Source organism: Clytia hemisphaerica, unplaced genomic scaffold (genome assembly GCF_902728285.1).
Source record: "Clytia hemisphaerica strain Z4C2 unplaced genomic scaffold, Clytia hemisphaerica genome assembly, whole genome shotgun sequence".
In the NCBI taxonomy this organism is placed as follows: Eukaryota; Metazoa; Cnidaria; class Hydrozoa; order Leptothecata; family Clytiidae; genus Clytia; species Clytia hemisphaerica.
Window position 1 is genome coordinate 61712 of NW_027103555.1, and position 22416 is coordinate 84127.

The following is a 22416-nucleotide window of genomic DNA, read 5'->3' on the forward strand; positions in this document are numbered from 1 at the left end:
TTGGCGCCCGTCTCCCATTTAATCTCAGTTTATTCTTTCTACACACAACGCTCTTCCCTAAATCGGTTGTATCATTAAGGGAGTGTATCCGGCTACGGTGCGCAAGGTTGTATGCTTAATCCCTGGTCGGGTCATACCAAAGGCTTTGTACTGATTACGAAATGGTACTTGATTCCTCTCTGCTTGATGCTTAGTAATTGAGGGAAGAATCAAGGGTGAGTGGAGCAATCCAGGGATAACGAGTGGAGCTCTTCCTTCCTACCTTGGGGTAGGGGAGCTATCGAAACAGGGGCTTTTAGGTCTCCCCAGACTGTGGTTGGAGACTCGCTTACTTCAAGGAATGTGACGAATGTGATGAATTGACTAGGTTGTTCAACCAAAACATTCAAAACCGTGTTGTCTTTTTGTTTGAAAATGAAATTGAAAGAGACTTGACTCTAAAACGGTTACGTTAATGATTTACGTTTGTTCTGTTCCGATTCTTTTGTATGAGCCAATCAGTAAAAAGTCTATTTAACACTCATCCCATGAAATCTGACTTAAAAAGATCAAAGTGGTGCGCAAACCTGGATAGATTCTCTTACGGCCTTTAGAATGCATGCGTACCAGAGTGGAGTTATCAAACTCTACTCTGAGATAATTTGGTAAAGTAGCATGTCCTATTTTTGGAGGGATTCAACAAGATGAAGATTTTTGTTGGCAGTAACTTTTCCCAGTTTAGAGAAAAAGGCTACACCAAAAATGTTTTTCGATTTTTTGTATCAATTATGTAACGTGAAAACGTTATAGTGGGCTTTGAATAGAGCTAGAAAAGGCTAATGCCTGAGGGGATCTTTGTTCATCTAATTGGAAATACAAAGTACTATGAAAATGAAACGACAAAATCGATATTATATTAGCAGTTGTATTGGTGAGTATCTTGAAGAAAGAAAGGAGAAAATTTGGAATTAATTTTTTTTCTTCTCTTTTCACGATATAACATGAAAGTTACAAAGATGTTGAAAATACATCCTTTAGAATGACAAAATACTTTAATTTCGTCGTCTTCTTTTCTTCAAAGCACGTTTGAATAATCGAATTGGTTTAGGGGCAGGTTCTGGATCGTTCAACCTTGATGCAAGTTGTTCATCGTGACTTTTTCTTTTGAAAAGTCTCTTGACAAAGGAAAAGATGGGTTGTGGATCATTCAAATCTTCGTCATCGTCGTTGTGAGTGAATTCGTGTTGGATAATATCCTCAATTTCACCGAAATCGTTTGTCTCATCTTGTGGCTCGCTTGGAGTGCCTGAAAATTTGTCAAAAGAAGAAAACTTGATTAAATAGAGGCCCGAAAACAACATCAAACATAACCAAATGTCTGGAAGACAGTCTTATGATTTTCAAATAACATTTTTCTGATTGTCTAGCAGACAGGTAGAATTTATCGTCACTGCTTTTGGTTGATTTATCAGACGATGTGAAAGAATTCTTTAAAAAATCTAATTATGACTTACAATGCACAGCATACACGACGAAAGAGATCAACAATAAAGTTTTCAACAGCTTCATTTTTACAGCTTTGTGTTATTCTTCTTGTTTTTTTCAACTTGAGAATGATTTTCGAAGTGAAAGATCTGTCTTTTATGTCTTGAGTAAAGAAGGAAGTGATTGCCCTCATTTTAATGTTAAGTATCTCACACACTACTATAAGGAAACTGTTTTTCCCAATCATTATCTTTCTAAATAGGCGATAACGTTCCACGTCTGAGGGCGACTGTAGGTTTTTACAAATTTGTCACAAAATATAAAGAAATGAAATTCTATGAAGATTTATTTAGAATTGAGGTCAAACTTTCTTCCCCATGTTATAAAAGCCGACAGAAAAAGGATGGTTAAGTGGATGAAAAACAATGCCTAGGGTCTGAAGTTTGTCGAACAAAGGTTTTTTTTGCATGGGAATATATAGAGCAGTGCAGAAAAAAGTGTTAAGTGTTTTCAAAAGAGTTTAGTTTTGCAGTCACAAAAAGGGTCTAAACTGTCGCGAAAGCCATGCCTAAATTTATTATGATCGTTGAGAAAGATCACTCCAGGAATGTCAGGAACATCAAAAACATGAGATTGCTTAAGTCTCAAAAATTTATAGATTGCTTTTTTGAAAGTTTTAATGGAAGGTAGATGTCGTATTTTACCTCCTAGAACACTCAACTGAGATATACAGTAAGGAAAAAAAGTGTTACGGAAACGCTCAGTTCGTATATTAAAAGGATAAATAGGAATTCTTGCTCTAAGGCCACTCGGTACTGTAAGTTTTACTGGCGGCTAGTTACGTAAATACGAAGGGGCTAAATTGTTAATAATTCCTTGGAAGAATGTCATTCTTCTAGTAAAGCGCTTGTCAGCAAGACTTTCAAGACCAAGTTCTGAATATAGTTTTTCTTGAGACGTTCCGCGAAAACAGCGTGTTGTAGCTAAACAGGCGTTATGTTGAATAGATTCAAGCTTCTGCACAAAGGTAGCATTTCTTTGGTGGTCATTATACGATATCACCGTAGTCAAGATGAGGCCTAATGAAAGATTTATAAATGCATGGCAGGGCCCGCGCCACCGGGGGGGCCGGGGGGGCCATGGCCCCTCCACTTTTTTGCAAAGCAAAATAAAAAATTTCTCTTCACCTAATAATCTTTTTCTTTTCTGTGCGCGTGCCAATAAAAACGTTAGAACCTTTCTAAGAGGGGACAGATGGACACTTAAATAAGTCTAATTATACTATTTTGTTTTAATAAAACAAACTTAACAGTTTTCTTTCAGAAAATCAGAACAAAAAGGAAGCTGTTTTAGCCAAATAAGACAGGTCAAAATCGAAAATTTTCCGGCCCGTCGGCGCAAACCATGGTTGCGCCTCCTTAGTCACTATATTTTTTTTGGCCCCCTCACTTTCAAAATCGTGGCGCGGGCCCTGCATGGTTAGTAGAGATCTCCAAGGCACATGCTTGCGAAGCCGGTTAATAGACCAATTCCTTTTTTGGCCTTTTGTATCTTCTCGTCTAGATGGATCTCGTCTAAGATTAGACTAAGATCTTTCTGGTACTCACTGGTCGTGATATTAGAGTTATTAAATGAGATTACTGGAACATTAGCAGGAGTGAGTCTACAGGAAAAAGAGACTTCATTAGCTAGTTTAGATGGGTCAGGGCTATCTGGTTCTTACATTTTTTTTTGCAAAATTCACGCTTGAAACACATAATGCTACTTTTAAGGTTTGTATCACTTCCGAAAAAGTGAACAAGAGCAAAATATTAAGGTTTTCAATGTTTGGACTTGATTTTTTTGTTTTTAGATTTACGAATTTTACGGGTTATTTCATTTTGTGATGAGTACGATATCCCTAATTCAGGTAAACTTCCTTTGAATTAATTTTATAAGGTGAAAAGTGCTCTTAAAAATGTCCAAATATTTCCTAATAACATCTTTAAAACTTTTTACACGATAATGAAGTCGAGGTAAACTTTAGGATAAAGAAGGAAGTAAATGAATTCGCTTGATGCTTCCAAAAAATAAAATTTGTGCGTGAACTTTAGGTAGACAAACTAATTTATTGCATCAGGAGGAAGCTGAGAGGAGTCGATCAAGACTTTGGGAATGTAGAATTAATTCTAAAAAGCACACGCAATTTCAAGGACGGACTTCCTGGGACAAGTGGTATATAAACGAGAGATCTTACTCTTCGAAAATCATTCTCAAGTTCAATGAAACAACGAGAATAACACAAAGCCGTAAAAATGAAGATGTTGAAAACTTTATTGTTAATCTCTTTCGTCGTGTATGCTGTGCATTGTAAGTAATAATTTGACTTTTGAAGAATTCTTTCACATCGCCTGATAAATCAACCAAATTTTACCTGTCTGCTAGACAATCACAAAATTATATTTGAAAACCAAAAGACTGTCTTCCTGACATATGTTTTTGTTTAATGTTGTTTTCGGAACTCTGTTTGATCAATTTTCTTCTTTTGTCAACTTTTCAGGCACTTCAGATGAGCCACAAAGTGAGACAAATGATTTCGCTGAAATTGAGGATATTATCCAACACGAATTCACTCACAACGACGATGACGAAGATTTGAATGATCCACAACCCATCTTTTCCTTTGTCAAGAGACTTTTCAAAAGAAAAAGTCACGATGAACAACTTGCATCCAGGTTAAATGACCCAGAACCTGCCCCTAAACCAATTCGATTATTCAAACGTGCTTTGAAGAAAAGAAGACGACGAAATTAAAGTGTGGTAGTTCTAAAGGATGTATTTTTCAACATCTTTGTATCATTTATTTGTAACATTTGTGTTATCTTGAAAAAGGAGGAAAATAAGTTAAATAAAAAGTTTCTCATTTCTTTATTCACAATACACACCAACTACAAGGTGAACTAATTGATCTGAATTTTGTGCTTTGATTTTCATAGTATTTTTTATTTTTAGGTGGATAGCCTTTGCCCTAAGGTAGCCTTTGCTATCTTTATTTGAAGTCTGAACTTAATACATTTTAATTTCTCTAATTCAATCTTCATGGGACCAAAAATTTCCTTCGAATTAGAGAAAGATTCGAATTACAAAGAGTAATTTAAACTATTTTCTAGCCGACCAATGTTTAAGTTCGAATTACAGAAAGATTCGAATAATGGAGGTTCGAATTAGAGTTCGTATTTTTCTCCAATCTGGAAAATGTTACTGCCAACAGAAATTATCATTCTCTTGGTTTACTTTAAATAATTAAATAAAAAGTAAGTAAGTTTGCGACCGCAGTCGAGGGCGCCTCGAAGGCTTTCTTTTCTCTGCTGTCTACCCGAAGATAGGGGAGGGCACCACTCCTTTCCCTGGATTCCCTTGATCCGTCTCTTTAGTTGCTGAGCATCAAGCAGAGAGGTACCAAGTACCATTTTGGAAATCTTTGGTATGACCTGGCTTGGGATCGAACCCACAATCTTGTGCGCCGTAGCTGGATGCTCTTACTTTATGTTTGCACTCTGAAGACCTATAGATCCAAATTTGCGGATCGCTTGCATAGATTCGTGGCCTTTATCGAAAAGTGAAGCAAGTTTTGGTGTGATTTCCCACCAGAGAAATCACGTGACAACAAGCAATTTCACTGGTTTGAGAGATGCGAAATAGCGTTTGCCGCCTACTTTTTTTTATCTCGCGCTCCGAAAACAATTAAAATGCTTGATCCTATCTATCGGCACGAAATTTAAAAAGTCAAATTTTTGCTTCACTTTTTTTTGCTGGAGAAAGCTTAAAGTTGCTTATCTAGCCCTTTGGGCTTTATAGATCTGTGATTGCTTGACTTTTCTCATCCAGATTTGGGATGAATGTTAATGAGAGGGATATCGTGTGAGAAAAATATAAGAGATATCAGATGCATCATGTTTTTTAAGCTAGATGTCTAGAAACTTTGAAAGACTTAAGTTGTATTGGGTTGTATTACTTGATATATTTTGCGTCCACAGTCTAGCGAATTCCGATGGCCATTTTCACATTTACCTTTTCTACACAAAGGCGAGGCCACTCCTTGACCTGGATTTCTCCACTAACCCTTGAGATGCAGAACGCTAAGCAGAGAGACATTTAAGTACCTTTTTTTAAGCTTTTTGTAGAATCTTGCCCCGTAGCCGAATGCTCTACCATCGCACTACGGCAACCAAAGCAATCGAAGCTTTATGCTCTTACAGTAATTTCTCATTTATTCGAACTTCCATTATTCGAATCTCTCCATAATTCGAACTTGTTTACAGTCCCCGTCAAGGAGAAACCCTCTTTAAAGACTTTCTATAATTCGAATGTCTCTGTAATTCGAACAAATAGATATTTCCCGTTCGAGTTCGAATTAGCGTGAGTAAAAAGCGTTTTTAACACTCATCCCATGAAATCTTGATGAAAAAGATCAAAGTGTTGCACAAGCCTGGATAGATTCTCTTAAAAATTTTAGAATGCATGCGTACAAGAGTGGAGTTATCAAACTCTATTCGGAGATAATTTGGTAAAGTAGCATGGACTATTTTTGGAGTGATTCATCAAGATGAAGATTTTTGTTGGCAGTAACTTTTTCCATTTTTTAGAGAAAAATGCGACAACAAAAATGAATGAAAAATTTTTTGTATCAATTATGTAACGTAAAAACGTTAGAGTGGGCTTTGAATAGAGATAAAAAAGGCTATGCCTGAGGAGATCTTTGTCCATCGATTTGGAAATACAAAGTACTATGAAAATCAAAGGACAAAATCGATATTATATTAGCAGTTGTATTGGTGAGTATCTTGAAGAAAGAAAGGAGAAAATTTGGAATTAATTTTTTTTCTTCTCTTTTCACGAAAACATTAATGTTACAAAGATGTTGAAAATACATCCTTTAGAATGACCACACTTTAATTTCGTCGTCTTCTTTTCTTCAAAGCACGTTTGAATAATCGAATTGGTTTAGGGGCAGGTTCTGGGTCATTTAACCTGGATGCAAGTTGTTCATCGTGACTTTTTCTTTTGAAAAGTCTCTTGACAAAGGAAAAGATGGGTTGTGGATCATTCAAATCTTCGTCATCGCCGTTGTGAGTGAATTCGTGTTGGATAATATCCTCAATTTCACCGAAATCGTTTTTCTCATCTTGTGGCTCGTTTGAAGTGCCTGAAAATTTGACAAAAGAAGAAAACTTGATTAAATAGAGGCCCCTAAAACAACATCAAACATAACCAAATGTCAGGAAGACAGTCTTTTGCTTTTCAAATATATTTTCGGATTATCTAGCAGAGACAGGTAAAATATTTATCGTCACTGCTTTTGTTTGATTTATCAGGCGATGTGAAAAAATTCTTCAAACATCAAATCATCACTTACAATGCACAGCATAAACGACGAAAGAGATTAACAATAAAGTTTTCAACAGCTTCATTTTTACGGCTTGTTGTGTTATTTCTTGTTTTTTTCATTCAACTTGAGAATGATTTTCGAAGTGAAAGATCTATCCTTTATATCTTCAGTAAAGAAGGAAGTGATTGCCCTCATTTTAATGTTAAGTATCTCTCACACTACTATAAGGAAACTGTTTTTCCCAATCATCATCTTTCTAAATAGGCGATAACGTTCCACGTCTGAGGGCGTATGTAGGCTTTTACAAATTTGTCATAAAATGTAAAGAAATGAAATTCTATGAAGATTTTTTTAGAATTGAGGTCAAACTTTCCTCCCCATATTATAAAAGCTGACAAAAAAGGAGGGTTAACAATACGATGAAAAACAATGCCTAGGGTCTGAAGTTTGTCGAACAAAGGTTGTCTTGCATGGGAATATATAGAGCAGTGCAGAAAAAAGTGGTGAGTGTTTTCAAAAGAGTTAGTTTTGCGGTCACAAAAAGGGTCTAAACTGTCGCGAAAGCCATGCCTAAATTTATGATCGTTGAGAAAGGTCACTCCTGGAATGTCAGGAACATCAAAAACATGAGATTGCTTGAGTCTCAAAAATTTATAGATTGCTTTTTTGAAAGTTTTAATGGAAGGTAGATCTCGTATATTACCTCCCAGAACACTCCACTGAGATATACAGTAAGGAAAAAAAGTGTTACGGAAACGCTCAGTTTGTATGTTAAAAGGATAAATAGGAATTCTTGCCTTAAGGCCACTCGGTCCTGTAATTTTTACTGGCAGCTAGTTACGTAAATACGAAGGGGCTAAATTATTAATAATTCCATGGAAGAATGTCATTCTTCTAGTAAAGCGCCTGTCAGCAAGACTTTCAAGACTAAGTTGAGAGTAAAGTTTTTCTTGAGACGTTCCGCGAAAACAGCCTGTTATAGCTAAACAGGCATTTTGTTGGATAGATTCAAGCTTCTGCACAAAGGTAGCATTTCCTTGGCGGTCATATACGATATCACCGTAGTCAAGATGAGGCCTAATGAAAGATTTATAAATGGTTAGTAGAGATCTCCTAGGCACATGCTTACGAAGTCGGTTAATAAAACCAATTCCTTTATTGACCTTCTCGTCTGGATGGCGATCAAAAGAAAATTTTTGATCTGAGATTAGACCAATTCAGGTAAACTTATTTCGAATCAATTCTTTAAGGTGAAAAGTGCTCTTAAATGTCCAAATATTTCCTAATAACATCTTTAAAACTTTTTACACGATAATGAAGTCGAGGTAAACTTTAGGATAAAGAAGGAAGTAAGTGAATTCGCGTGATGCTTCCAAAAAATAAAATTTGTGCGTGAACTGTAGGTAGACAAACTAATTTATTGCATCAGGAGGAAGCTGAGAGGAGTCGATCAAGACCTTGGAAATATAGAATTAGTTCTAAAAAGCGCAGGCAATTTCAAGGACGGACTTCCTGGGACAAGTGGTATATAAAGGAGAGATCTTACTCTTCGAAAATCATTCTCAAGTTGAAAGAAACAAGAAGAATAACACAAAGCCGTAAAAATGAAGCTGTTGAAAACTTTATTGTTGATCTCTTTCGTTGTTTATGCTGTGCATTGTAAGTGATAATTTGATTTTTGAAGAATTCTTTCAGATCGTTAGATAAATCAACCAAAAGGAGTAAAGACCTGTCTGCTAGATAATCAGAAAATATATTTGTAAAGCTAAAGTCTGTCCTCCTGACATTTGGTTATGTTTAATGTTGTTTTAGGGCCTCTATTTAATCAAGTTTTCTATTTTTTGTCAAATTTTCAGGCACTTCAAACGAGCCACAAGATGAGAAAAACGATTTCGGTGAGATTGAGGATATTATTCAACACGAATTCACTCACAACGACGATGACGAAGATTTGAATGATCCACAACCCATCTTTTCCTTTGTCAAGAGACTTTTCAAAAGAAAAAGTCACGATGGACAACTTGCATCTAGGTTGAACGATCCAGAACCTGCCCCTAAACCAATTCGATTATTCAAACGTGCTTTGAAGAAAAGAAGACGACGAAATTAAGTTGTGGTTGTTCTAAAGGATGTATTTTTAACATTCGTGTTATCGTGAAAAATGAGGAAAAGAAGTGAAATGCAAACTTTCTGATTTCTTATTCTTTGACCTATATAGCCTTTGCTATCTTCGCTACATTTTTATGAGGTAATCATTTTTCCAAGCAAGAATTATTGAAGCCAAAAGATGCGATCGCAGCGTGCGCAAGTGGAGACCGGCCTTTACTGCCAACAGAAATTATCATTCTCTTGGTTTGCTTTTAATAATTAGTGTTACTTTATGTATGCACTGTGAAGGCCTATAGATCCATAGATGTTTTGTTAAGAAACCTTGGAAGCCTTAAGTTGCATATGGGTTGTATTACTTAATATATTTTGCGTCCACAGCCTAGCGAATTCCGAAGGCTATTTTCACATTTACCTTTCTAAACAAAGGCGAGGCCACTCCTTGACCTGGATTTCTCTACTAATCCTTGAGATGCAGAACGCTAAGCAGAGAGACATTAAGTACCTTTTTTAAGGCCTTAAGCAGAATCTTTCAAGGGATTGAACGCACAACCTTATGCACCGTAGTAGTCTTGAGCTACTACTGATTAACATCAGTTTTACTCAAAAGCTTCTTTTACAGTAGTAGAAAAAACCTACCTAGAAATTTGTTTACTTTTCGAGTGTTTGAATTAGTATTCCAACTTCCCGTGCGGCTTTTCTTTTTCTTTTTGACTTTGAGGCAGGATTGCTCCTACGTTTTGTGCTAAAAGAATAGTGGTCTGGAAATCGAGACTAGCACCGCCGAATGCTCTACCTTCCCACTACGGCAACCAAAGCAATCGAAGCTTTATGTTTTTACAGTAATTTCTCATTTATTCGTACTTCCATTATTCGAATCTTTCTATAATTCGAACATACTTTCAGTCTCCGTCAAGAAGAAACCTTCTTTAAAAACTTTCTACTATTCGAATGTCTATGTAATTCGAACTTAATTTCAGTCAACGTCAAGGAGAAACCTTCTTTAAAAACTTTCTACAATTCGAATGTCTATGTAATTCGAACATACTTTCAGTCTCCGTCAAGGAGAAACCTTCTTTAAAAACTTTCTACTATTCGAATGTCTATGTAATTCGAACTTAATTTCAGTCAACGTCAAGGAGAAACCTTCTTTAAAAACTTTCTACAATTCGAATGTCTATGTAATTCGAACTTAATTTCAGTCTCCGTCAAGAAGAAACCTTCTTTAAAAACTTTCTACAATTCGAATGTCTCTGTAATTCGAACTTAATTTCAGTCAACGTCAAGGAGAAACTTTCTTTTAAAACTTTCTCTAATTCGAATATCTCTGTAATTCGAACATACTTTCAGTCTCCGTCAAGAAGAAACCTTCTTTAAAAACTTTCTACAATTCGAATGTCTCTATAATTCGAACTTAATTTCAGTCAACGTCAAGGAGAAACCTTCTTTAAAAACTTTCTACAATTCGAATGTCTATGTAATTCGAACTTAATTTCAGTCAACGTCAAGGAGAAACCTTCTTTAAAAACTTTCTACAATTCGAATGTCTATGTAATTCGAACTTAATTTCAGTCAACGTCAAGGAGAAACCTTCTTTAAAAACTTTCTACAATTCGAATGTCTCTGTAATTCGAACAACTTTCAGTCAACGTCAAGGAGAAACTTTCTTTTAAAACTTTCTACAATTCGAATGTCTATGTAATTCGAACATACTTTCAGTCTCCGTCAAGGAGAAACCTTCTTTAAAAACTTTCTACTATTCGAATGTCTATGTAATTTGAACTTAATTTCAGTCAACGTCAAGGAGAAACCTTCTTTAAAAACTTTCTACAATTCGAATGTCTATGTAATTCGAACTTAATTTCAGTCTCCGTCAAGAAGAAACCTTCTTTAAAAACTTTCTACAATTCGAATGTCTCTGTAATTCGAACTTAATTTCAGTCAACGTCAAGGAGAAACTTTCTTTTAAAACTTTCTCTAATTCGAATATCTCTGTAATTCGAACATACTTTCAGTCTCCGTCAAGAAGAAACCTTCTTTAAAAACTTTCTACAATTCGAATGTCTCTATAATTCGAACTTAATTTCAGTCAACGTCAAGGAGAAACCTTCTTTAAAAACTTTCTACAATTCGAATGTCTATGTAATTCGAACTTAATTTCAGTCAACGTCAAGGAGAAACCTTCTTTAAAAACTTTCTACAATTCGAATGTCTATGTAATTCGAACTTAATTTCAGTCAACGTCAAGGAGAAACCTTCTTTAAAAACTTTCTACAATTCGAATGTCTATGTAATTCGAACTTAATTTCAGTCAACGTCAAGGAGAAACCTTCTTTAAAAACTTTCTACAATTCGAATGTCTATGTAATTCGAACTTAATTTCAGTCAACGTCAAGGAGAAACCTTCTTTAAAAACTTTCTACAATTCGAATGTCTATGTAATTCGAACATACTTTCAGTCTCCGTCAAGAAGAAACCTTCTTTAAAAACTTTCTACAATTCGAATGTCTATGTAATTCGAACTTAATTTCAGTCAACGTCAAGGAGAAACTTTCTTTTAAAACTTTCTCTAATTCGAATATCTCTGTAATTCGAACATACTTTCAGTCTCCGTCAAGAAGAAACCTTCTTTAAAAACTTTCTACAATTCGAATGTCTCTATAATTCGAACTTAATTTCAGTCAACGTCAAGGAGAAACCTTCTTTAAAAACTTTCTACAATTCGAATGTCTATGTAATTCGAACTTAATTTCAGTCAACGTCAAGGAGAAACCTTCTTTAAAAACTTTCTACAATTCGAATGTCTATGTAATTCGAACTTAATTTCAGTCAACGTCAAGGAGAAACCTGCTTTAAAAACTTTCTACAATTCGAATGTCTATGTAATTCGAACTTAATTTCAGTCAACGTCAAGGAGAAACCTTCTTTAAAAACTTTCTACAATTCGAATGTCTATGTAATTCGAACTTAATTTCATTCAACGTCAAGGAGAAACCTTCTTTAAAAACTTTCTACAATTCGAATGTCTATGTAATTCGAACTTAATTTCAGTCAACGTCAAGGAGAAACTTTCTTTTAAAACTTTCTACAATTCGAATGTCTATGTAATTCGAACATACTTTCCGTCCCCGTCAAGGAAAAAACCTCTTTAAATACTTTCCATAATTCGAATCTCTCTGTAGTTCGAACAAATAAGATTTAATAAAGAAAAAGAAAGAAAATATATATATTCTGATTAGGAACTTTTCACCATAAAATAAAGGGGTGAAAACCGTTAAAACTTTCCAAAACTTCCTGTTGTAAAGATTAAAAAAACAAAAAAACACAAGCTTCTAAGCATTGAAAAATAATAGGTTAATAGGGTTCTAGACATAACCTGCAGCTTCGGTTATGCCAATGTCGTTGATGTTAATGGCAGCTTTCTTTGGGATTCTGCTTCCCCTTATGCATAGAACTGTAGAACGAATGAGTGCAAAAGAAATTTTCGTTCTCAGATAGTTCAAAGTAAGAGAGAAAAGTTCACCTCTCTTTTCAGCCATTAGTGCTGCAAGGGAACGAATGAAAATCTGTGCTTCCCTGCCAGTTCCGCCATTGGTAGTAAAAACAAGCGGCGTAAAAGAGCCTCCTTCAATCCTGATGATGCGATCATTATAGTGTCTCTTTTTTTCCCTTTCGTTAGCTTCAAACATGCTAGAGGGGCTCTTCCTAGAGTACCTTTGGGCATAGGCATTGAATACCCTAACATCAAAAAATGCCCTCTGGCCTCTAGTCCAGAACCCCATAGCGCTGATATCCGCTCTTGCTCCGTCCTCTCTGATCGTGCCAGGTGTTAAGTCCTCTCCAGTAATGGGTTCTAGGCTTGGCTCGACCGCAACATCTTTCTTGACTTCGCTCAGTAGTGTCGATAGAGTGTCTCTTATCTCATTGTGTCTCTTATAGACGAAACCTCCTTTTGGGCACGATAGTGCATGTTCGATTGTGAAACGATTACCACATGCGCAATTGGTGGGGAGATGTTTCAGTTGCCATCGATAGCGGATTGAATAAGATTTCCCGTTCGAGTTCGAATTAGCGAGAGTCAACTGTTTATGCTTTGTTCTTATAAAAAAGCGTGTTTATCCTTAAATTAATTTTTACATCTTGAATGAATGATTAACATGTTCTCTCTCTACCTACTCATACGAATGAACGAATGAACGAATTCCAAAAGGTCAAATTTTCGATTTCTAAAATAGTAAAGTTGAGAACGTGATTGACATTTAAAGGTTTTGTTTTTAAATTAGAGTGGTATCGTTTGCTTACTCATCAATTTTAATTCACACGCTTTTTCACATTGAATTGACACGAATGTGGAGCAAGATTGGTCAGAAAGGAGGAAAAGAAAAACATTTTTTTTGCTTATTATAAGCATAATATAACAATAGGCAGACACTGTCCTGATATGATATATGTGTCTGATATGAAACGGGAACGCTTATGTAAAAATAAAACCTTTAAATATCCCTTCTTCTCTTACATTTTCTACAATAGATAATTTACGACGTTTGACACGTATAGTATCCACAGATGTCGCTCCAAAGATGGATCCATCCTTGCATACTGTGACCGAAGAAGACGAACAATCCACCAGCAATTCAACGTCCAATTGCCAGAGCCTTCACGACCTTACAGTTACCAATGATTTAGGGTCAGCTGAAGATGAGATTCTCTCCTCGCTCAGCACCCTGGTGTTTGAATTTCTATCATCAAAAGATACTAAACAAAAGATCGATTCAGATTTGATTAACACCAACTTTGAGCAAGTATGTGAAATTGTGAACTACTTTGGGCATGCTATGGGCTTCGAACCGACTAATTCGTCGTGGAAAGCGAACAAAGCTATGAATACCAAAAGATTTAGGTAGTGTATTGCCTTTGCTTTCAATTTAATATCATAAAGGCCTGTTCTTTCTTCAGATTTCTACACAAATCGTCTTTAAACATTCAAATATCAATGTTCTCCCTATATTTTTTTGGTTGGTGAGAACTGGAATTTTTCGATTTCAAAGGTTGAAAACTTTCCCATTTTTCAAAAACGCGTTGGAAAGGCTAATAATAATTTCTTATTGTTTAGAAAAAATCCGATTTTTGTATCTTTCCTGATGAACTTGCCTTACCTTCTTGATGGGAACGTTGAGCGGGGAAAATTGTTTTTGCCGCTCGCTCTTGTCGTCATGGAAACTTGTATTAAGCCGAAACCTACGGAACCGATCAATCAAAGTACAACAACGTTGTCATCTTTGGAATCGCATCTTTTGAACGCATGGATAATGTCTTTGTTGGTGATTCTATATAAGGTAAAGTTGTAATTAAATTGGTATTATGAAGATTTCGATCACATACTTGCACCGAAATGGACTGTGTTCGAAACCCAAGCACTTCTAGACAGGGTTTTCGGGAAGCATTGTGGTAAACTATTCTTTCACTAATATATCACTCTCTCTAAAAACTGACTGATGATCGAAGTACTGGTTGACGTAAGAAATGACAAAATAATACATCCAACCCATTAAAAATTTATCTCTACAAGTACCTTTGTCAGAAAAAAACTATTTGAAAATTAGTGAACTTAACTTACAGGCTAATTTTTTATAAGAACATCAGGAGCTTCCGGATAATTCATAAATTATTTGAGTTTTAAGCCTGAAAATGTTCTCAACTTGTTCTTAACATTTTTGCCATCGAAGCCTTATGTTCTTATATACAAGGTGATTTAGAAAAAAACCGCACCCATAGAGTTTTTGACGTAACTTTTTTTCTGCTTATCGTATCGTCGTGAAATCTTCAACACTAATATACTAGTAGATTCCGAGCCTGCAGGTGAAATTTCAGGCCTATTGCTCAGATGTTTCTCAAGATATGACAGTTTAAATAAAAAACCATTTCTTTTTTGACGTTTGTTCTTATAAAAAACGTTTAATCTGTTTAGTATCCGATTCAAGAAAATTCGACCACTCGCGAGACTATTTGGACTTTGATGTCGGTTGTGAAGAACACGTTGGACGGCCACGGTCACCACGTTTGCTCCGGTAAAATTCAACAACAAGTCATGTCAATGAGGAATGTTGTCCATTTGAAAATGAATCTAAAAACGGTCTTCAAGAAGCACGATCAAACTAAACAAACTAATTCTAGCGGCGGTGGTTCCGCTTTGGGTTCGCATCACCACCAGAATGGGGAAATTGAAATGACAGATTTCAGTGGAGATGGAGGACACCATGACCAAACAGCGTCTGCTTTGAATTCGGTTAGTATAGTTTGTTTATTGACGCATGCTCAAATACGCAAAGAAATAACGTCGCATACGTTTAAGTCTACTTTTACCGAGCTCGATTACCACTATATTACTATCCCAACTTTCGCTCGGGTCAACCCATACCATGTGAGGGGAATCGGTTAGCACTACTCTGATACAAGAGTGTGGGTGATATGCCAGACATTGTGGTGTGTGGTGTCACTCATCCCGTTCTGCGGCTGCGACGAGCTATATGCTCTCCCGTGTAGTTTGAGTGTCATCACTATACATCATGATATCTGTGTCTCGCGTGCAGTGTTTGGACAGCGCTACTAAGCGTTCAGACTTTAAAAAGGAGGAACTCCTACTTCACAAGGAGAAGGACCCAGTCCCCAATGGGAATGGCTCATATCATCTTTAAAGTCCGGGCATCGTCGATTCTAAACACATTTTTGGACACATTGACCTTCGCTGTTTATTGCTTTCGTATAAATCTTTTGCGACCTCCTTTGCCAACCCTCTTGTAGATAGGAGATTAGACGAATCCCAGGGGTTTGCTGATACCTTTTAACCAAGGTTCACAGTTTCCTAAGGTACAATAAGTGAAAAATTACATCGTCATCCAACCATGGTGACCGATAATTTCTTTTCAATAGTTCGGGCTAAGTAACTTCAAACAACTCGCTGGGGCTCATGTGGTCATCGGCACTGGAAACCAAAAAACACATCATAACTAACATATACGTAGTACTAACGATATCTATATTTGACAACTGATTTTCACGCACATATTCATTTTCATCATATTTGCTATCCTTGTAGACTGATATGGGAGATAATCGGCTCTCGCGACCAGCTTCGGAACTTTTTCTCGGTATCCCGGACACTACCGAGGAATTACTCGTTGAAACGAATCAACAAAACTGTCAGCGATGCAAAATGACACTCTTCAACCATAGTGAAGAAATTATCAATAGCTGTTTGATTTCCCTATTGACGTACGTTCACATGGACCCTGAGCGGTCGGCCTCGTTTATCGTGGACCTGGTCAAGTCGGTCGTCTGGTATGTTTAACCCTATTTTATTAGTCTTCTATAGAATGTAATAAAACTTAACTTCGGATTTGGTAAACTTCTGTCGATTGCTTAATTTCAAGGAAGGTAATTTTCCAAGATTATTACATTTTGCAGAATTAGGTCTCATTCGCGTGTCAACTCCCAATAAAAGTTTCTTACAATATTTTTTAAAACCAATAGCCTGTTGATGATATCGCTGAGTTGGAATTAACTCGTGCTTGTACGTTAAAATGTTACTCTTAGATTCCAAATAAACGGGGGGGGGGGGGCTTGGAAAATTTTCTAGATTTTAATAAATGGGGGGGACCTAATTGCCGGGGGGGTTGGAAATTGTACTTCTAAAACCCAAAAATAAGGTAGAAGGCTAAAATCACGCTATTTAGAGCAAAATAAGGGTCCTTCTCTTTGACAGCTGAAAATATTCTTAGAGATTAATAAACGGGGGGGGGTCCTAATAAGGTCTGGAGGGGTTGGAAAATTTTCGAAAAATTAACAAGCGGGAGGGGGGCCCGTTTATTTAGAACCTAAGAGTAGTTCTTTACCAGCTTTTCTCGAGAATCGTTCACGCTCGAATTAAAAAAAAAACCTTCCCTGAGAGGTGAAAGAGGCATCTGTAGCACTGAATCATTTGTAGCTGATCACTTAATAATGGAGGTAACTGTATTATTTTTCATCTTTGTTTTTATAGGAAAGCACAAGTCATGCCGACCAGTGGCACTTGTAAATTACCGTAAGTTATCGCTATTCTCTAGCTTAAATTGTGCGTGTGCGTGCGTGCGTGTGTGTCAAAGTCCAGACAAATTGTTGGTTTTGGCTGAAACACGCGTGCTCCTTGGATGAAGATCTTATCTCGGGTGTTTTTTTTTCTTTTTTTGATAAATTTTGATTTTTGATGCCTTTGGACGATTTGTTCACTAATACTAAAATAAGGCCACAGTAAATATGATTTCGACATGGTAGCAAAAGTGCAGAATAAAATATTGTACTGAAAGCTCAGTACCGTATTTCTGATTTTGATGATGGGCTCTCTGATGATCTTTTTCGTGAACCCTTTTAGTGTTCATTTTTATAATTTTAGAATAATCATAGAATTTCAAAGTTGCCTCTCTTTAGAGAGCATTTTATACTTCTTTCTATCTAAGGTGACCAATATTCTAGTGCAAATTACAAAAATATTCGAGTTATATAAGCTCGATTTAGGGAGAGCTCACTGTATATTTTCTTCATCTCTTCATCAAGGAAACTCGGTTTGACGAACACAGCAAGTATTGCTCAACAATTCTTACGATGTGTGTTTGCCAAAATGGCGCAATCAAGATTATTCCCTGAGCTCTTTGGAGCTGAAAAATATGGTGAGCCCATTCAGATTATTTTCAATTACAAAAGGGAACAAGAGTTTTCTTTAAAAGAGACCCTTCCATAAATTATTTCTGAGCTCAACGACTGCCTCGTTTTGAAACCATTACCAAGGTGATGAGTATCTCTTCGTGTCTTCAAGTGTTACTTTTTAAATTGAGTGAACTTCTTATGAACTCCTCTGGGCAAAGTAATATATTGAAAACGATTAGTTTTGCTCGTGATTTAATTTATGAAAAGGTTTATTATTTTTCAACTTCAAAGGGAACACAATTTTCTGCTTTGATTTATAAAATATTTTAAGAGCCGAGACCTTCGTATTGGATGATAGAGGTTGAATTTAGAATTCAAACTGACTGCTATGAAATTACTAGCAAATACCTTTGCAAAATTTGCAAAAAGTGATCCTTATATCACTTAGAGTGTGACCCTTTCCAGCTACACATAACCAGCACATATGTGCCTAAGTAGTCTACTACTTTTTCTCTTTGATTTAGATGAAGATTTTTTCATGATCATTACAACAGTGTTGACAGAATTTCCATTCTTGAGTTTGTTGGAGCCAATCAAACTCATTCTTCAGGTTCGTCACAAATACCTTTTATTCGGACACAATCAATTTTTCTGTTAAGACCAAGTTCACACGTTACTGTTCTGTTTCGCTCCGGTATGATTTTCGTTATGGATCGAGTGTGTTCATATTGGTTTCGGAACGGAGTTGTTTCGTTCCGATGAAAAAAGTGGAGCGAAACCGTTTCTATCTGTTTTGTAACGTCTTCTTTTTTGACGTTTCGAATTTTGACGTTCACACTTGTTTCGAAACTGTTTCGTTTCGGAGCGGAACGGAACCGTAAAGTCTGAACATGGTCTAAGGTATATAGCGGACGCTCCATAACCAAATTTGTTCGAGATAAGGAAATTTCGAGTTAAAAAAGGTTTTTAAGGCATTGTTAAATGAAGAGACCATAAAACTTGTTCGAGTTATAGAGACACCACTTTATTTTGATTGTCAAGATTATTATTTGGGACAATGTATTTGATTATATAGTATGTATATAATAGATTTGTCATTTGAATGGGACTTAGCCCGGTTGGGCTCTTGCCCTTAATTATATAGTAACCATGCCGGCTTAATATTAGCTTTTATTAGTGTATTATGAGGCTCTTTCTCTCGCCTTTATAATCCGTAACAATGCGCTTTAAATATATTAATATATTCAAAGTTGCAGTATCCTAAGGCGTTAGCGCCAAAAACTACCTCCTTTTTTAACATACCTTGTTTTAAAGAGAGTTCGTCTAAAAAGTAGTTGGGCTACGATGTAAAATGTCGACTCAAAATCATTATGTTATTGATTCACATCTTTATAGGATTTCATGCAACCTGAAAGTCAGATCAACAAGGAGCGCTACATGATATTACGTAATCTTTCCGGTTACATTGAGAAAATGGTGGACGGTAAACACATCGCCCATAAAGAATGGAATTCCTTGAAAAGTACTTTCCAAAGTTTCTTCAGTAACGTGGAAAACCTGTTGCCGAAAGGGGTAAATAATTTCCCTTTTAGTCACATTAGATTCATATGTGACCTAACGGCCCTGTACTAATGGGTCTAGACACTAAATATCTTATATTGAACCTTACAATTAATGTCATAATATTTGGCTCGATAGGGGAATTTCCTCAAACTTTTAAAACTGCAGTGACTTTTGAGTGCTTAAAAGGTTTTATTTTTACATAAGTGTTCCCGCTTCATATCAGACATAAATTTCATATCGGGGCAGTGTCTGCCTATTCTATTGTTATATTATGCTGATATAAGCAAAAAAGTGTTTTTTGGACCTACCTGGAGGTCCTATAAATTAACCTTTGTCCGTCCGTCCGTCCGTCTGTCCGTTCGTCCGTCTGTTACCTGCTTTTCTCGAGATTGGCTCACTAGTTTTTTCTGGTTTTTGGCATAATGATGCAAAATGGTAATGCCCAAAATGTGACTGAGCCCGATTTTCGACAAAAAATTCATTTCCGGCCGAAAATGCCGGAAATATGCCGGAAAAACCGGTTTTTCGGCATTTTCTCGAGATTTCATCATTAGTTTTTTCTGATTTTTTGCTCAAAGATGCGTATTAACAATGCCTTAAACATGGCTAGTCTGATTCCTGAGAAAAAAATTTTTCCATGCCGGAAATCGCCGTTTTTCATTGGACTTTTTCCATATAATTGGTTGTTTTTTCGTTCAAAAACATTATTAATAGCACTGCCCACCATCAAGCATGTTTCAATTTTCAATAAAATTGATTTTTTAAGCTGGAACTTTCTAAAAATCGCCGGAACAGCCGATTTTCGCCGGAAAAACGGTATTTCTTGAATTTCTTGAGCTGTACTTTATATTTTTTCATGAAATTTTGCACACTGATGCAATATGACAATACCTAAAATGTGACGGAGCCCGATTTTCGAAAAACATATTTTTCGGCCGAAAATGCCGGAAATATGTCGGAAAAATGGGTTTTTTGACATTTTCTCGAATTTTCATTTTTAGTTTTTTTCTGATTTTTTACAGAAAGATGCGTATTCGCATTTCTCAAAACATGGCCGAGTTCGATTTTTGAGAAAACATTTTTTCCGGTTGAAAATGCCGGAAATCGCCGTTTTTGCAGATTTTCATTGGATTTTTTCATTTCTATGTTTATCACACAAAAACATTATTGATAACAATGCTCACCATCAAGCATGATTCAATTGTCAATGAAACTGATTTTTGCAACCAGAACTTCCTATTTATTTTTTCCCTACAACCCTTCCCTCTCCCCCCATCAACAATCAATGATGAATTTATTGCGTTGTGTATTTTCGCTAAACGCTATATTTTCTGACTCATTTTTTTCATTTTTCTTTTCGCATTGCTATCTAACTTTCATCATAAGGTAGGTCCAATCAGAATCTAGCTTGTCTTTCCCTTTTTCTGACCAATCTTGCTCCACATCCGTGTCAATCCAATGTGAAAAAGCTTGTGAATTAAAAGTGATGAATAAGCAAACGATATCTCTCTTATTTAGAAATAATGTAAAATAATTGAATGTAGAGTTTAACTTTGAGTTTTAACATGAGTCTTAGGATATAGCCTGGAAGCCACTTAACCCTCCCTAAAGCGAAAAATCGAATTAATTAAATTGGAAGTACTAAAATCGCCAGTATCGCCCGGCCTTATTCTTAAAAACGTTAAAATTCAACGCTCATCTGACGTTATATGGACGTTGTGAATATTAGATTAACGTTGAAACAACGTTGTGTGCCAGGTGGGTTGTAATACGCTCATTTGATTAAAACTATAAGAAAAAAAACAGTGGAGCCTCTATCACTTGAATTTGCGCTTGAAATTGAACTTGTTCGAGTTATTGAAAATTTGAGTTATTGGGACATTCGAGTTATCGAAACTCCACTGTACTTTGTATTAAGTGAGCTTTGGAGTTACCGGTGTTCCAGTATTGGACGAAAAGATTGGGGTATTTTTGGCTAAAGTATTGTGTCCTTTTCAACAGTGCTATGTTTGCGTTTAGAAGTCAATTTAGGCTGGACTTAAAAAAATGTTGGTTTGCCGTCATCCGACCGACTCTTCTCTAAACTTTTATTGCTATTTCGACGAAGAGAATTGTTATTCTTCAAAAATTACAAAATATAGACAAAAACTCTATGAATCTCCAAAATAAAAAGATTTTCCGACCGACCGACCCACCTCCAAAGTCTAGGGTCGGGTGATGGCAAACCTAGAATTTTTTAAGTCCAGCCTTATCCTAATCCGTTACACTGGCGTCTCCATAACTCAAAACACGCACGGGGGACGCAATTTTATTCGAGTTATGGAGGAATCATAAAACTTATTCGAGTTAAGGAGACATTTGAGTTGTTCAGGTACGAGTTTAGAGACACTCCACTGTAATACTTTTATATGTTATTTTTTCTAGCGAGATATGGATTGCTTGCTGAACATCATGACTTTGTTGTTAACACATCAACATCGATCCGTTAAGGTGAAGATGATTTTTTTAACACTTAGATATTGGACCCATTTCTTTAAGATCCTCTTAGCTTCAACATTAGCCAAATACTTTAGTGAGTTAAAAGTATACCGGTACCACGGGGAGGGGGATACTCAAGGTTAATAGTGAGGTTAAGTAAATCGGTAAAATCACGACGACGAACGAAAATTTAACAGGCTAGTGAGTTTCAACCAATCAAATTTCGTATTTCCACTAGCCCATTACATTTTTCGTCCGTCGTCGTGATTATCCCAGTATACTTAACCTCACTAATGACCTACCATACATGCGACCCTTAAGGGTATATTTTCCAAGCTTCCCAAAGTACACTGTAAGGGTCGAAATCAGTAAAGATGAGAAAAATTGCACTCTAAGGGTGCAAATTTCGAAATTCTGACCATATTTTGACCAAATGGTCAAAAGTGTAAGAAAAACACATTAACACTAGCCTATTACGATAATAATAGGTGTTATATGATAACACCATAATTGTTAAAGGATAATTTTTATTTTGTATTAACTTATACAATTCGCTTCTTCAATTATCATTTGTTTAATTTCTAGTATGTTTGAATTAGTCGTACTTTATAGCATGCCAGGCTAGCAAAAACGTTTTACGTTTACATTAGCGTATTAAATTTTCGGTTTGTTTTCGCTACTGTAATTCCATGGTCTTGCAAAAATCTAAGTGAGTCTCCTTTATGTAGCGGAGCCGTATCTCGGTAGAAAAGGTCACG

General features: G+C 36.1%; 1 protein-coding gene across 2 annotated transcripts in view; it reads left to right on the forward strand.

Annotated features, from left to right (window-relative positions):
• Positions 1 to 22416, forward strand: part of LOC136800447 (protein unc-79 homolog) — a 50178-nt gene that overhangs the window by 19263 nt on the left and 8499 nt on the right. For both annotated transcript variants that reach the window (XM_067057105.1, XM_067057106.1), the window contains exons 18-26: positions 13469 to 13838; positions 14052 to 14274; positions 14907 to 15224; positions 16035 to 16276; positions 16977 to 17018; positions 17528 to 17640; positions 18142 to 18227; positions 19013 to 19189; positions 21605 to 21670. In XM_067057105.1, the coding sequence (XP_066913206.1) occupies positions 13469 to 13838; positions 14052 to 14274; positions 14907 to 15224; positions 16035 to 16276; positions 16977 to 17018; positions 17528 to 17640; positions 18142 to 18227; positions 19013 to 19189; positions 21605 to 21670 (1637 nt within the window). The remainder of the gene's footprint in view (positions 1 to 13468; positions 13839 to 14051; positions 14275 to 14906; positions 15225 to 16034; positions 16277 to 16976; positions 17019 to 17527; positions 17641 to 18141; positions 18228 to 19012; positions 19190 to 21604; positions 21671 to 22416) is intronic.